This window comes from Gracilinanus agilis, chromosome 5 (genome assembly GCF_016433145.1).
Source record: "Gracilinanus agilis isolate LMUSP501 chromosome 5, AgileGrace, whole genome shotgun sequence".
NCBI lineage: Eukaryota > Metazoa > Chordata > Mammalia > Didelphimorphia > Didelphidae > Gracilinanus > Gracilinanus agilis.
This window is the reverse complement of record NC_058134.1, coordinates 181,009,604-181,027,431: the sequence shown is the minus strand read 5'-3', so window position 1 is coordinate 181,027,431 and position 17,828 is coordinate 181,009,604. Positions and strand designations below refer to the sequence as shown.

The 17,828-nt window shown below is 34.9% G+C and overlaps 1 protein-coding gene across 1 annotated transcript in view; it reads left to right on the top strand.

The window, feature by feature from the left end:
- STK38L (serine/threonine kinase 38 like) overlaps positions 1-17,828 on the top strand; it is a 117,508-nt gene that overhangs the window by 91,672 nt on the left and 8,008 nt on the right. Inside the window, exons 4-9 of the mRNA XM_044679062.1 lie at positions 5,141-5,263; positions 6,548-6,631; positions 8,285-8,408; positions 10,872-11,026; positions 13,385-13,487; positions 13,682-13,743. Of these exons, the coding sequence (XP_044534997.1) occupies positions 5,141-5,263; positions 6,548-6,631; positions 8,285-8,408; positions 10,872-11,026; positions 13,385-13,487; positions 13,682-13,743 (651 nt within the window). The remainder of the gene's footprint in view (positions 1-5,140; positions 5,264-6,547; positions 6,632-8,284; positions 8,409-10,871; positions 11,027-13,384; positions 13,488-13,681; positions 13,744-17,828) is intronic.

Below are 17,828 nucleotides of genomic sequence, written 5' to 3'. Positions count from 1 at the left end.
CTCATCTGTTGGTTAGAGAGTATTAGTATTTCATTAAAAAAAAAACTACTGGGTAGGCTTGATCTGAAATATTGTGTTCACATAGCTTCTTCATCAGTCTCCACAAAATAAGTTTTTTAATGCTTCTTTGTATATCAAAAATTTTTTAAATAGAATTCCATTTTCTTTAAATTAAAAAAAATTTTAATAGAATTCTAAGTCTCCCACACTTCACAATTGTTAATGAATTCCCCTGACCTTTTTTCTTTCTGACCAGAATAGTAACAGTTAATGATAATAGCTAACATTCATAGAGCACTTCAAAGTTTTCAGAGTGTTAACATGTTATTTCATGTGGTCCTTGCAAGAACTCTCTGTGGTAGTATATTCTCTGCTTTTTCAGGTACTGAGGTTAGTGGAAATAAAGGAACTTGCCCAGGGTCACACAACTAGAGATAGTTTGAATGTGGAATTAAATCCTGGTCTTCCTGACTTCAAGTCCAATTCTCCTCCATGATTCTAGACATTGTTGTGATACTCCCAATATGGCCTTGACCAGAGTATCATGTAATTGAAAAATAATTAGCAATAGTGATAGGCAAACTAGGGCTGGCGGGCCAGATGTGACCCCCTGAAATGTTCTGTCCAGGCGTGACATTATTCCTGATCTGACAAATACAATGAGTAGGATACAATGCAACGAAACAGATGAGCATTTCCTTTCCTTCAGCCCCCTTTGCCCATCACTGCAATAGACTATTTTTCACAATAGATAATGTTAATGTGTGGTTTCTAAGTGAACATGCAGAGATCCTTATATACACTGATGCCTTTTTCTCTTTGAGACTGACTGTGTACTACCCCAGCCTGAGAGAAATCAAAGTGCCTTTTGACATTTAGATTTTCTTTTGTGGTGATTCAAATAACTAAAAAATAAACTAACTGATCAAAAAACAAATTAATTAATTAAGTGACAAGTAAATAAAAAAAAGCTTATCACATTTTCCCACGAGCAATACAATCTGTTATCTCCCTTTTCCAGTTACTGATCTAATTGATTGTCCATTTACATTATCTTTCTATGCAGATATTTTGACTTGTGGACAAATTATGGGCTGTCCAACCAAATTGCTTGCCATAGTCTTCATCTACTTGTTTCTTCCTGGGTGAACAGTCAGGCCAAATGAATTAATTTACTATATATTCATATATATATAAATTTCATATAGGAGGTTGTACAATACTATCTGACTTGATGTAAGCAACCAAAGGACTTTACCATCCTTAGGAAATTCTGATTTGATTTAGACTCAGTGACAGTGGCAGATATATGCCTTTGTTTTATGCCTCTTAATATTAATAATCAAAGGGTTGTTGAACAATCACTTTTGTCATTTTTTTCCCCAAAGAATCCTATATAACTTTGTCATTTCCATGTGAAATACCATGTAGGAAAAGGACTGGTTTCTTTAGCAAAGCAAGTGCTTTTTTCTAATCAATAGGCAATTAGCAATGATGAATCTTGTGTTCTTTACACACTTTAAAAGTTGAAGATAAGACACTTTGAATAGCTAACAGGGCTTAAGACTTAGAATTTGTATATACTTCAGGGTAGATACAGCTTATGTTTTCAGAAAATACAGTTTGCTAGGACTATGGTTTTCCTTAAATTCCTTTTATGATTACTATATGGCAAAATGTAATAATAATAATAACTGATGATAACAGCTGATATTTACAGAATGGCTTGAGTTTTGTACAACCTTATATAAACATAAAATAATTTAGTATAACTTTTAGCAGTTTAGAGTCTAGGAGAGCTGTGTGCTTTTACCATCTCTGTCCCTAAACTTTGTGACCATTAAGACTAAAAATAAAAAGTAAAAAAGCTGAAAATGCTTTCCTGAAGCTAGAAGAGTGGACTATTTCTGTAGTTTAAGAACCAATCAATATTTCAAGAAGTAACAGCATCAGGTGATAAAAACTTCTCAAATACTTAAAGTGTGCAGTACATGATGCCCCAGTTTATCTCAGAAAAATCTACATAGTTTATTTCTATTTCTATGAAAAATTATGTAGGGTGGTTTTATTTTCAGGTATTTACCTGGGTATATAGGAACATTAAAGTGAACTGTTTCTTCTCAGAAAAATTGAGAAAAGTGCCAAGGAGTCATTTGAAATGTATGAGTTGATGTTTATTATATTTTAGCCTTTGGGAGAAGTATTATGTGGAAGGGAAAAAATAAATCTTGAATAAAGTAACTTTTATTAAGTATACTATGGAAAGAACATCATGCTAGATCCTGGGGAAGGTGCAAAATTTAGGTAAGACACGTTCCTTGCTCTTGTGGACTTACAGTTTGAAAGGGAGATGACAAATATCAAATATAGATTCTTATGTAATTATCATGTTATACACAATAATATGTTAGGTAAAACTTTTTTTCTTCAACTCTCAGATCAGTAGCATTTGAATTGCATTTTAAAACATGGGTTGAAATTCAACAGGAGGGTAATTCTAGGTTTAGGAAATAATGTAGGCAAAAACATAAAAGTGGGAAAACACAGGAAATATTCTGGAGACAAAAGTAGCATAGTGTGGCTGATATGTAAAATGTAGCAGTAATACCAGGTTCTAAATGCTGGTGTCTCCGGTGTCACAGAACATGCAGTGAATCAAAATGAAGAATAATAAGATCCATTTAAAATTTTTTCATAGGGCATTATCTTGTTTTTCTCTTTTAACTGAAAAATGAATTGTTATAAATTGACAGATTGTATGAAATACTTGTAAATTATAATAAAGGGCTATTGTAAATAGTGCTCTATTTTTATATTAGATATTGACCTGTACACATACATTCTAAGTTTATATTATCATGTATTTATTTTAAAAGGATATTTATGATTAAAATAAGTGATCTGGTGACATAAATAGTTACTAAATACTTTTAAAGCTAGGAGAGCTAGAAAGAATAAATGGTTATCAATGCAAATGCTACAGAATGGTTAAGGAGGATAGGCAGCTAGGTAGGCAGTATAGTGGATAGAGTGCAGGATCTAGAGTTGGAAGACCTGAGTTCAAATTCAGCCTCGGACCCTTTTAATAGCTTTAGGACCCTAGGCAAGTCACTTTACCTGTCTTCCTCAGTTTCCTCCTCTGTAAAATGAGGATAATAATAGCACTTAAGCTTGCAGGGTTGTTGTAGGGATCAAAGGAGACAATGTCTGTAAATTGTCTGGTCTATAATAGGCAACTATCCAATCCAGTAAACATTTCTACACTGTGCTAAGCATTGGGTATACTGTTAATAAAAAGAAGCCGTCCCTTCCCTCAGGGAGTTGACACTATAATGGATGGAGAAGACCCAAAGAGCCACAAAGGGTTGGAGGGAGAAAGACCAGAAGATTCCCAGCTCAGGGTCATCTTGTTCTGTGGAGTTGAAACTTTGCAGAGTAACAGAGGCAGTCTAGTGAGCCAAAAAGTCCAGTTTCTGCCCTCTAGAAAGAAAAGCATTAGGAGTAGTTTGATGTTCCACCTTCCAGTTCTCCAATCAAAGAGGAGAGGAGATTGAGAAAAGTGATGTTTAAATTAACTAGAATTAAGAAAAAGATTTTTAAAAGACCATTGCATTTCAGAGTTAGAAAGGGATGGAAGCCATATTATAAGGAGATGAGGAAAGACTACAAGAAGAATTGGGACCATTTGGTTTAGTGCCTTTTTTAAAATCCTTACCTTCTATATTAGAAGTATCATTTCTAGGGCAGAAGAGCAGTAAGAGCTGGACAATTGGGGGTAAGTGATTTCCCCAGGGTCCCACACCCTAGGAAGTGTCTACAGTCAAATTTTAATCCAAGACTTCCTGTCTCTAGATCAGTGATTCCCAAAGTGGGTGCTACCACCCCCTGGTGGGTGCTGCAGCGATCCAGGGGAGCGGTGATGGCCAAACGTGCATTTATCTTTCCTATTAATTGCTATTAAAATAAAAAAAAATTAATTTCCAGGGGGCTAAGTAATATTTTTTCTGGAAAGGGGGCGGTAGGCCAAAAAAGTATGGGAACCACTGCTCTAGATTATTGCTTGCTATCCATTGAGCCAACCTGTTGTCCCTGCAAAGACAACAAAAGTTTGGCCATAAAGAGGCAGAATGAGATGGGATGGGACCTGGTTAGAACGAATAGCATCAAAGAAAAGTTTTTATAGGATTAAAGAGACCTCAGCATGTTTCTGAGAAGATAGTTAGAGCCAGTGGAGAGAAAGATATTTAAGATCCATGAGATATAAGAGGATGATTGATAGAACAAGGCCTTAGGGAAGGCAGAAAGAAATGGGATCAGGGGTTTAGGTAAAAGGACTAATTTGGGAAAGAAGTAGTGATAGATTTTTTAATAATCAGGACTAAGGAAGAGACAATGGTTGATGACGTTGAAAAGTTTGGAGAACAGGAAGACAGAGAAGTTGGAAAGCTTCTGAGGGTAGCCTCAATCTTTTCTGTAAAATAACAGGCTAAGCTTTCTTGCAATAATTATGAGCACTATTGAGGTACTCCTAGGAGCTTAAGGTAAAATAAAATGATTCAAAACAACCGCTTGACAAATGAAATAATAAGAATAGAGTAGAAGAATTGTCAAGTAGCATTAGGAGCTGAGCTGCTGTTAAAAAACCACAAATTTGTACTGAATGAAATAAATTTGATTTCATTCCTTTTTCTAGAGTCTCATTTTGCACTAGTAGTGCAAAGAATGTATTGTTGTTGTCTTGTGTTGGGTAGGAAGGAGGCATAAGTGTCAGGTACTTCTTAAACTTGTCTGTCCTATCCACTTTTATACTAGTCACAGAAGACACACAGGATCACAGGATTTTAGAACTAGAAGGAGGACTTTAGAGATCATCTTGTTCAGTCCTGTCTTTTACAGATACTTAGGTCTCAGGAAGTTAATTTGGTTGCCAAAGCCATATCAATATTAAGAGGCAATCCAGGAAAATAACCCAGGTAATTATAAATGAAAGTTCTATAAAATTTTTTATTAAAGTTATCATAAATAAAAGTTGTTTGGCTTCAAAAAACTTTTTATTTCTATATTTATGCTGTCAGATTTTACAAGAATGACTTTTAAAATAAAATGAACTTATAATTTACTTTTTTTTTTTGTCCCATAGAAAAAATTACGCCGATCACAGCATGCTCGCAAAGAAACTGAATTTCTACGACTCAAGAGGACAAGGCTTGGTCTGGATGACTTTGAATCCCTGAAAGTTATAGGGAGAGGAGCCTTTGGAGAGGTTCATGTCTTTCCTTAAGTCCTGTCTTGATAATTCAACCCATCTTTTCTCCTGAGTCCCTGATTTGTCTTTTGGTATATTTATTAATCTAATATCATGTATTAAATCTTTTTTAATTTGGAAAGTGAAAAATATTATATACAGTACAGAATTTCTGAAATTTAAAATGCTACTTCTTTGCAGTACTATTATGAATTATCCTTTTAAGAACTTTAAAAGAATTTCTGAATAATTTTTGTTGATTCTAGGTGATTAGTAAAAAAAAAAGTTGCTTCCATTTCAGAAAGATTATCTATTCCAATGGGCATGTTTCTTGGCATGTGTTCATAGGAGAAGATAGCTCTTCTATATACATATATATGTTTTTATTGGGCTGTGATTTCATTGGGATCTTCCAGCAAGGAACTTCCTCTCTCAATGGATATTAACATCCTTTCTGCCTTTAATCTCAAAGAATTGTCTGAGGCACTGAGCGCAGGACCAAGTAAATTGTGCACAGTTACATAAGCAGCACAGATCACAGTTGGGACTCAAACTTAGGACTCCCTAATTCTGAAGCCAGTTTTGATGTTCTGCCTCTTACGTAACCTCTCAGGAAATTCATGACTAAACTTAGAGGCAGAAAAAAGACACGTTCAAATCCTACATTTGAACTTAACTAGAAGAAGATGTAACTCTGTGAGCCATGGCTTAGTTAGGTGCCAGAGTACATAGAACACTAGGTCTGGAGGCAGGAGGACCTGGGTACACATTTAGTTTCAGACACTTTCTAGCTATGTGACCCTGGACAAGGCACTTAACCCCATTTGTGTAGCCCTTTCTCTTCTCTCTCAGAGTTGTTTTTATTACTGAAAGTTGGGGTTAAAAAAAAAAACACAAAAAACTCTGAGCCTCAAATAACTCTTAAGACTTTTAATTTAAAGATGGGCTAAGATCTCAGGAGATGGAAGAAATTCTCATGCCTATGAAATCACAAGTCACTGACACACTGATATATTTCTAATAATATCATATACACACATTTACTATCTTGACAAAGTTGATAATAATTTTTATTGGCATTATTGGTGGATTTCTTAAAATGTTTTATTCTAGTTTGCTTTTAAATTAGTCACACGTTTCCCATGTGGTTAGGTAATATTTTGGTGGTATATAGTGGTAGTAGCAGTGGTAATTTCTCATAGTGAACTTCTACAATTTAATTAAAATCTACTTTTATTTCCTCAAGGTTGAATTTCACAATTTCATCCAGAAAAAAAATAGTACTATTTCTTTTATTTCTAGGTACGCCTTGTTCAGAAGAAAGATACAGGCCATATCTATGCAATGAAGATATTGAGAAAGGCTGATATGCTTGAAAAGGAACAGGTATATATTGTACAACATTCATATCTATTTGAAAGTATTCATGATGTGTTGCTTAGGTGGAAATAAATTTTGAAGTTCTGAAAAACTGTGTTGAGAGTTTAGAACAAAAAATTAAAAACAGACTCCAAAACTTTAGGATTATAAATCATTTAATACAATCTTCCCATTTTATGATGAAGAAATTAGTCCTGGGAAAGTTGAGCAACATGCCTTAAGTCACATAGCTCATTGGTAGCAAAGCCAGGACTAGAAGTTAGATGTTTGTTGTTGTTGTTGTTGTTTAATGAAAATATATGAGAGGTGAAGCTGCTAGATGTTTCAATAGATAGAGAGCCAAGCCTGGAGATAGGAGTCCTGAGTTCAAATCTAGTCTCAGATACTTGAACAAACTACTTAGCCTCCATTACTCAGCACTTACTGCTCTTCTACCTTAGAACCAATACTTGGTAAGTAAGAGTGTAAAAAAGAAAAGAAAGGAAAAGAAAGTATACAAGGAAAACAACGTGGGAGTAACATTACTGGTTTGGTAATCTAGTCAATTATTGCCCAACCTTATCATGAGATATTGAGTCTATCTTATATACTTACTTGCTGCTATAAGATATACCTGTTTCCTTTTGTTTCCTATGTACACTGAAAATAAAAGTGGCCTCCAAACTCCTACTCATTTCCCTTCTGTAGTAGAAATAGGAAGCTTTCTACCCATTTCCTCAAAGTTTAAATTATTTTTCTTGGGTTCCTGTGTAAGTTTTCTAACATCCATATACCTTAAGTTGCAAACCAGTTGCTCTTTTGGATTGGTACGTAGAATGTTGTTCTCCCTCTCCTGATGAAAAGGTACTCCTCATTTTCTTGGCCCTTTTTGGGGAGCATAACTTCTAAGATGGCTTTGAGACATTTACAAATAAGATATTTTAATTCACATTAATATAATTTCCTGATGCATTCAAAAATTTTTACCAATTTTCCTTTCCTGCCTTACACTTTTTCACAAAGGCTTAAATGTAAAAATTCTTAGACTTATTTTATGTTTTATATTAAAAAAATTTTTTTTCATGGTTATTATTCCCCCCCTTCAGAACTGACAAGCAATTTCACTGTGTTTTACATATATTATCACTCAAATCCCATCTTCATATTATTAATTTTTGTAATGATTCCTTTATACCTTAGAAGCCTGAAATCAGAAATGGTGAATTTACTTGTCTGATGCCAGGAAATAAGGGTACAGTTAGGGATTTCTAATCTGATTCCTGTTTGAATATCAGTACCATTAAATAAAATGAATAATAATATACTCTTTTCAAATATGATGTTTTCTTTTATTTTTTAAACCCTTACTTTATGTCCCAGTAACAACTCTAGGACAGAAGGGCAAAGGCTAGACAAATAGAGTTAAATGACTTATCCAGACTCATATAATAAGGAAGTGTCTGAGGCCACATTTGAGTGCAAGTTCTTCTAAATCTAGAGCTGACTCTTATCACTGTGCCACCTAGTTACCCTCAATTGTGATATTTTTAAAAGATCATTGTTTTTTGTTTTTTGTCTTTTTTAATCCAAGATTTCCTTCACTATTGAAGGATAGACACCAAGTCACTAATTTATCAAAACTAACATTAATATATTTTACATTTACTTTTTTAAAAATAGGTGGCCCATATCCGAGCAGAGAGAGATATATTGGTAGAAGCAGATGGTGCCTGGGTTGTGAAGATGTTTTATAGTTTTCAAGATAAAAGAAATCTTTATCTAATCATGGAATTTCTCCCTGGAGGTAAACATAAACATGAGAGTAATGACAAACTGATGCAAACCATGTAATTTTTATATATGATGACAAAAAGTACAATAGTAATTTGTAATGCAGTTGGCTTGTATACTATTAGTTATTAAAGTCTATAAAATTAATTAACTGGGGACCTGACTTATGCCCTAGAATCATTTCTAGCTTTGAGGTAGAAAGAATTGTTTCAATGAATATAATTTCTACTTAATGATTATTCAGAATCTTTGACCATGAAAATATTCTAGGATAGTAGTTCTCAAACATTTTTTCAGTGATAGATCCTTCACTTTAAACAGAACTTAGTGGAGCCTTTACAATAAAAAAATTTTAGAATTGCCCGACAATAATGGCTATATATCAAAATAAGGCCATAAAAAGAAAACATCCTATTAAATCCTAGAACTTCTTTGACCTGCTTACAAAAAAGAATAAATTCCACAAGAGTTAAATCCCAGTTTATAGCTCTCAAATCTGACTTTTCATTGTAGCATTAAGTAGAAACTAAAAAGTTAGTTCTCTAAGAATCAAGGTTGTTTTCTTCTTAAATTATACTCTTCCCTGAAACCAGTGGGAGAGAAGGTTAGAGCCTTGTGCAGAGATATGGCCTTTTCCCTACCAAATGTCACAGAAAAAACGAAAACCAATTTTGTCTTCCTGTAAGGTTAACTAAAAGAAGAAACTATAATACAAGTTAAAAAAAATTAGAGGAATCATAGAGATTTCCCTTCCTTCCAGTAAATATGATGTTCTCTGGAGGAATGAAAGCACTTTGTGGGCAGTGATTGTTTTGCTTGTCTTTCCAGCAGAGCTCTCTGAACATAGCAGGTATTTAATAAATGGTTATTAATTTGAATTCTAGATTTCTTTCCAAATTCTCCCTAGGAGAGTAAATCAAAGAGCCAAAAATGGGCATACAAAGTCTAAAATATTTTAAAACATAAATTCAATTGAATGAATATTTATTAAGCATTATTGTTTTCAAGGCTCTTTGCGGAGAGTTAGGAATACAAAGACCAAAGACAAACAATAAAAACATGAAAAGTCCTTGTTGTAAAGTAGTATTCTTTTGCACAGACCTGGTGGATACCAAATGACACATAGATACATTCCTTACAAGGAGGGATCCAGACAAAGGGTTCTAGAAATATTTGAGGAAGGAGAGTATGATTTGAGCTAGAGAGATGAGGGAAGGCCTGTTAGAGATGATACTAAGCTGAACCTTAAACTTAAAAGATTCTAAATGAACAACAAAGATGAAGAGGAAATACATTTGGGCCATGAGAGCAGGAGGCATGATGCAGAATTCCAAAAACAGCTAATGCTGCAAGTTTGGATTTATCTGACATGTAGAATCTATTTAATTCGACAAACATTTATCTCCCAATATGCAAAGCACTGTGCTACGTGCTGAGGATACAATAACGAAAATTAAGTAATTTCTGCTGTCAAAGAATGTCTTTTTTACTTTATAGAGTTATAGGGTAAGAAAACAGATTGCAGATGGTCAGTGGTTGCGAGGAAGTTAAGACAGATAGAATAGTTCATTCTTTTTTAAAAATATGAGAAAGATAGGTGATAATTTGAGGGGATGGCATGGTAAAATCACATTTTTTTTCCTTATAGGTTTTATTTGTTTATTAGTGAATGGAACAGATTACTTGAAAGCCGGCCTGTCTTGTAAAATCTGGGGTGTGAGGTCTTTGTACCCAAGTAATAGGTCATGTAAACCTAGAAAATTGCAAAGACAGACAGGGAGATAGATAGAGAAAAGATAGGTGGTACTCCTGGATCTGGCAATTTGAGCAGTAGCTAAAGGGAAGGACCAAGGTAGCTACTTAGGTGGGGCTTCAAAGAGGAAAAGGAATTTTTACAAAGCACCAAATGAGGAACAAGAATATAGAAGTCTCATAAAATTGCAAAGGTAGAAATCTACATATCACCCGAGGGGAAGAAAATAAATAGCACTATTGATTCATTTGCCCATTTCTGCCTTAATCTAGACACTTTGAACACTGGAGAGTTTGAAGCCTGAGTGAAGACTCCATTCAAAAAGCAATCCTAGGGATTGTCTTCCCTGTTGATTCGGGAGAACTAGGAGCCCTCAGAGTCCTAACTGGTCCTCTGTAGCATGACTCATTTTAGTCTTCTGCCTCTGACCAGGTCCCTGATTCCAGCATTAGCTTTGGCTTAAACAGTCATTGAAGCTCTGAGGAGGTGTTGGTTGTCTAGGAACAAACAGGTCCCAGAATAAACATCTTTCCCCCAAGATGTTGAAGATATATAGAATTGACATTATCTATAGGTCCCTGTCCAACAGGAATTACACAAATAGTATTATAGGATAATAGGATCATAGAACTGTAAGAAACATTGGAGGATACTCTCTACATACAATTAATTCCCTTTTTTGAGGCATTTCATATAACATGCCTCTTAATTTCCACCATTCAGGAGACATGATGACATTACTAATGAAGAAAGATACCTTGACAGAAGAAGAAACCCAGTTCTATATTTCAGAGACTGTTCTGGCTATCGATGCAATTCACCAGTTGGGGTTCATTCACCGAGATATCAAACCAGACAACCTCTTATTGGATGCCAAGGCATGTGAATGAACTGATAAGCTCTTAACCTGCTGGTTACTATTTGGTAAAGAAATGGAGCTGTTGGTTTTCCCCCCCGTAATGTTTTTTATTGATAATAATGCTCTTTTCTTTTTTATATTTCATTGTCACTTTTCAATGACTTTTGATCCCTCCTGCCCCCTCCAATTCCATAGCACCCTCTCCTGTTTTTAAAAAAAAAAAGTATAACCAAGCAAAATAGATCAACACTTTGGCCATATCTGAAAATGTATGGCTCGTTCCACACCTCTAATTCACCACCTGTCTGCCAAGGTATAGGAGGCTGGTTTTACCGTCAAGTCTTCTAAAGTCATGATGAGTTACTGCATTGATCAAAGTTCTGAAATGGTTTTCCTTTACATTGCTATGGTCACTGGGAAAGTTATTCTTCTGGTCCTGCTTACTTTGCTCTTTAGGAAGACTTCATTCAAGATTTTACAAATTTCTTTTCATATTTATAATTTCTTACAAAGATGAGGAGGGAACATGCCTAATATATACCAGGCACTGTGTTAAGTGCTTTACAAATATTATCTCATTTGGTCCTCATAACCCTGTGACGAAGGAGCTATTATAATCTCCATTTTTGTAGCTGAAGACAATAAGGCAGATGGAGATTAAGTGCCCATGGTCACACAGCAAGGAAGTGTCTGAGGCTGGTTTGGAACTCAGGTCTTCCGTACTCCAGACTTGACACGCTATCTTCTGCCTCATGACAGAGTAACACTGCATTATATTCATATGCCACAATTTTTTAGCCATTACGTAGTTGATGGACTCTTACTTTGCTTTCCTTTTTTTGCTACCAAAAAGAAGTTATAAATATTTTTGTATATTTCCCTTTATATTTTTTGTTTTATTTTATATTTTTGTATACGATGGTACCTTGACACAAATTTAATTCATTCCATGACCAAGCTCATAACTTGTGTGTCAAATTGAGTTTCTCCAATTTAAATGAATGGAAATGCAATTAATCTGTTCTGGCCCCCCAAAAAACACATGACTTTTGTCTTATGGTTTTAAATACAAAAAAGTACTTTATAAATAACAAAAATATTTTACAGATAATAAGAAAGAATATAAAGAAATAAACTTGATTATGAAATGTTATTTACCTTCAAGGTCAGGCAAAGATGCTGGGGGGAAAGAAGGTTTTCATTTCCTGTGCTATCGCTTAATATAACTCACTCTCTACACGTAATGCTACATTTAAATGCAAAATTGACCTTACACATTACTTATGATATGTAACTATTGCTAAACTTGATTGCTATTTTTTTTTACTTTACTTAATTAACATCATTTTCCTCATTGAATTTTGGCTATTTTGCCACACTTTCCTCAATTTCATTCAGAGGCTGTTTCAATAAAAACCTTTCCATGGAAGTTTGTTTTCTTTCTACCTTTCAGAACATTTCAATAATGTGTGAAACAAATGTTGTCACATAGCTCCAGTGCACAACCTCTTGCAACTTTTTTTCTGGCTGTGTCTTTTCAATAAAATATTTAATTTTTTCCCCAAGTCCTCAACATTTCCTTAATCTCATTTGTACTGATTACCTCATCCACCTCAGGCTCCTCCCATGGGTGGAAGCTCATGATTCAAATATCTGCTTGAGATTTAAAGCAAAAAATCCTGATCATGACTTCTTGTATCTCAGATTATTCGTGACTTAAGGTGCTCATGTATCTAGGTACCACTGTATATTCTGATATTCTGTATATTGTTTTTCAGAGTATTTGGCCCACTTCACAGTTTTAGCAACAGTGCATTAGTATGCCTGTCTTCCCACAGCCTTCTCCCCACCCCATTGTTTACTGTCCTTCTTTGTTGCCATTGGGTACACATACTCCAAATAGAAGTTGGCAGATTAATAATCTCCTTTATTTCACAGGATGAGGTAAATGGATGAGGGGATGTGAGTGATATAGCATCCAAAATCTAAATATTACAATATGGATATTTTTTAATATCTAGCAACCTTGTAAAATGGGTCAGCAATTATGATCTACAGGTCACATCCAAATCTAGCCTGCTTCCTATTTTGTCAGTCCTCCCAGCTAAGAATGATTTTTACATTTTTAAATAAAGTTTTATTTTTAATTCTTAACTGCCAGGCTATGCAAAGGCCAGATTTGGCCCTTATTTCCTTACTTTTCAGAGCCCTGTTGTGAACGAATGAATGAATCTCTCTTAATACTGTGCCACACTCAACTGTCTTAGATCATTACTCCGTATTTAATATCTGCATATATATATTCTTTAGAAACTAGACATCTTACAGTCTCAAAATATATCCTGAGAATTATCAACCCTTTTTTTTTTCCCTCCAGGGTCATGTAAAGTTGTCTGATTTTGGTCTATGCACAGGACTAAAGAAAGCTCATAGGACTGAATTCTATAGGAACCTCACACATAACCCACCAAGTGATTTCTGTAAGTTTCGGAGTTTTCTAATAAACTAGCTGAGTGATTGTTGTATAGTGCCGAGTTGGTTTTCAAGATTAAATTTGCTTTAAGTTGTAAAAGATTGTATTACTAGTGTGGAATTTTTAAGTAAAAGAAAAGTTTTAAAGTCTTTCTGCTCTGTCTTTTCCCTCTATCTTTAATCCTTGTTTTGTTGAAATTAGCATTTCAGAATATGAACTCAAAAAGAAAAGCAGAAACCTGGAAAAAAAATAGGCGGCAATTGGTGAGTATTTTTAAAAACAGGATCTCCTTGATAATATCAAACTTGTTTCAACTTGATTGTTATATATAGTTGTATTGATTGAGATGATGGTAGGGTTTGTTTCATTTTGTTTTGTTTTTTAGCATGATCTAGACAGCCACTCCATAAAAATCTGATGATGATTTTTTCAGCTACAGAAATTCTTGAATGACTGTGTCCCCTAAAACATGGAGAAGATTTGTTTGTACCCTTAAAAAGAATGTGCTCACTATTGAAACATAATCATGAAATATTGACATAAATAGAGCCAAGAAAGGGCTTGTTTCATGACCTTCCTTAGGGAGGCTAAATTGTACAGTTTCTTCGCTTATTAGGATAGTAATGGAAAGAGGTAGCATGAAGAAGTTCATTGAGTGCTTCAATCCTCGAAATCTGGAAGGGTTGATTTCAGGTTCTGCTTTTAATATGTATTGGTTGGGAGGTAAGTCATTTAATCTCTCAAGAGTCCAAGGCAAGTTAAAGATGTTTGAGATACAAGTTACTGCCATGGAAGTAGTCTACATAATAGGAATTCTCTCCCTCCCTTGAGGGAGTAATATCCTACTTTCTACTGAAGCCCTTCACCAGCCCCTCTAATTCCAGTGCCTTTGCTCTATTAATTATCTCCTCTATGTCCTATAAATAGTTTGCTTTGTATATATTTGTTTCCCTGTGAACTCCTTGAGGGCAAAGGGACTCTGTTTTTTAACATTCTTTTAATATGTCTTTTAACATTCATAGTGCTTAGCATAGTATCTTGGCACCTAGTAGGTACTTAATAAATGTTTATTGATTGACTGAATTTCCCATCCTGATGAAATCACCAGTATAGAAGCCCCCTCCCCCAGCCCCACTCCCCCCACCCCCATTGTTATGCTATCTAATTCAGAGTTAATGCTTAGTAACTTTTAAGAATGCCTTCCTCTTATTCCTGCTATTTGCAATCTGGTTATTTCATTAGTAGCTTACCAGAGTGCAAAGAGCAGCTTTGTTCCTTCAAAACATACCATGTGCAAGCAGTTTCATGCCCTGTCATTTTAACTATTATCAATTTGGATAAAAGAATTGATAGAAAAATTTAATGCTTTTGACTTAAGTGAATTTGTAACTGTTTCCACTAATGATACAGGTCAAAATCCCTCTATGTGTAGCTATCATCTTTGGCAACTTGTCCATCTGTATATTCCATGATGTTAGGGGGTGTGGGGGGAGGCAGTCTCTTTTTTGACAATGCAAGAATACCAGTGGAGCAAACTAGCTGCCCAGAGGTTATCCCCCTCCTCTTGTTAGGCAATCTAAAATCATTGCATCCTTTTTTTTTTTTTTTTTTTTTTTAATCAGACATTTTTCTGATGAGATTTTTTATTCTGGTTTTTCTAATAGTAACACTTTACTTGTTATCTATTGTGGACTTCTCACACTAATCCATACTTTTCTCCTTTCCCCCGAGTGATACTCTATTAGTTCTTCTGAGACTATAGTGTTCTCTGACTTGCAGAACTACCAGTGGAATTTTTGTTTGCTTCTTTGGACCTGTGATTTCGCTGACATTAAGGAGCTCTCACTGAAGAAATTACCTCTACCAATGTAGGGTTGCTGGTGCTCAGTCAGAAAAAAATTGCCTAGATCACTGAGAGGTTAAGTGACTTACCTAAGATAACCCAGCCAGTATGTCTGAGAGATGAGACTTGAATTCAGGTCTTTCTGTCTCCAAGGCCAAAAATGTGTCCACTATTTAAAAAATAGAACTGAATTTCAGAGGGAAGTTCTAGTTCATCAAAGGAGTTCTGTAGTTTTCTAGAGGTAATCCAAATAATCCAAACCACTCTCTTCCAAATTAATTCTGGGCCCAAATCATTGTCCATTTATATCCTCTTTCCAAGGTATGTCCACAAATACATATATCCACATTAAATGAACTCTATAATCTGTTCATCTAATATATCATCGTTGGGACAATAGGTACTCTTCACATACTTGGTTCCCTTGTTTTTTCTCATGGCTTATCAAGCCATATTCTTTCAAATGATTATCATTCTTGTCTGTGGACTCATTCATGTTTTGGGACTTATTGTCATCACCAGATAGGAGCTTCTAAAGGATTTGACCATGTATAGAGAATTCTTCTTCCATTTGGTCTGTGCTCTAGGTGTGCTCCATGACTATGGCAAGCAACTTTAATAAGCTGGTGTCCGGTTTTATACCTCTTCTGATTAATGAGCCATCAAACAAGTTTATCTTTATTATTATATCTTTAAGGTCTCTTAAATAATTTGATGTGTATTTGGGAGACACCTTGTGGAAGAGAGCATTTTACTTTAAGAAATGAAAAATTGTTGGAATTTTAAAATAAACAATATATGTTTGGTGGGATCTTGTAGTTCCTCTATTTTTCAGCCAGTTGTTTGATGGTAAAGTTATAAACAGGTTAATGCAGCATTTTCAGGAGGTCATGATTGAGACATAGAGGAGCACAAGCACCCAAGGATCACAAGTGTCAGGTAGTTTATTTATCATAAACATGCATATGTGCAGCTGCCCAGACCTTCACAGTCTTAGGGACAGGCAAACATGGCTTCATGGTGCTTTGTGTACCCCAGGAAAAAGCACAAAGAACTACCTTTATATCTGATTATTGTTGTTGGGTAGATTGACATGGACCAAGTGAGAGAGAGAGACCTTCAGGGCAATCATTCAGCGGGTGGCCCAGAATTTGCCCCCCACTATTGATCACAAGAGTATTTTGATGTCTTTGGTAAACTGATCATGATAAGAAGAGCCTTGCATTTCTTACCTCAATGAAATTGACTAAACCAGTTATTGGCTCCATAGGGACTTTCCAATACATGGATGGATCAAACACTGGTCTAGAAAGAGGCCAGTCCTCACAATTAATTGCTTGCAAAAATCTGCATATTCCTTACTAAGAATTTATCAAGGATGCTCTCAATGGAAGCACATATTATTTTGATAAAAATTTTTATGTGGATGGAAAAATAGGCCGATAGGTCAATAGTTGTTAATGTTCTCTATGTCACCTTTTTGGGGCATTAATAAGGGACAGAATTTTTTCTGTGCATTTTGTATGACTTTCTTTCATAAATCTTGTGAACTAATAATTAAATACTGAGCCGCGAGGCATCCAACTTCCATTATCACCATTACGGTCAATAAAATAATTATTTTGCACGTCTTAAAGACTTTTCTTTCCTTGCTGCCAAATCCGATGGCCTCAGTGATCATATGAGAGTAAATAGAAGATGATTTGAAAAGAAAGAGCACTAACAACTTAACGGGATGAGGAGCTGGCAGCTGAACTCCTATACAGATGACTTCCAAGTCTTATATCTAGCCACAATTGCTCTTTTGAGCATCAGTTCTGCATTTCTGTTTGCCTGCTTGATGTTTCTGCTTGCAAGTTCCTTACTATACTCTTTGCTTCTATTATTGGCATACCATATTCCAGTTATCTACATCAAAACATTAAGCTCACCTTTAACTTTTCTCTGCTCATCCTCAAATTTTAATCTGTCACTAAGTCATATTCTAATTCCATAGAATCTCTGGCATCTATCCACTCCTTTTTGGTAATAATTCTAACCTCTGTGTTTACTTTTGTAAAACAACTAATATGAAATATGGTTTGTATGACTATACACGTATAACCTGTATTAAATTGTTTGCCATCTCAGGAAAGGTGGAGGGGTAGGAAGAAAAGAATGAATTTGGAATTCAAATTTTTTTTTTTAATAATTTTGTTAGTTTATTTTCCCTATATATAATTGGAAAATATTTTGTTCTTTTTAAAATTAAGTTTTGTTTATATTTTCTGCTTCTTACATAATCTTAGTTATTCCCAATATCCCTTCTCTCTTTCCCCCAGAGAGCCATTGCATATAATTGTATTTTTTTTAACATTTATTAATATACATTTTTAACATGGTTGCCTGATTCATACTCCTCTTATCCCCTTCACACACCTCCCCCCCGCATTCCCCCCACCCATGGCCGATGCGCATTTCCACTAGTTTTGTCATGTGTCCTTGATCAAGACCAATTTCCAAATT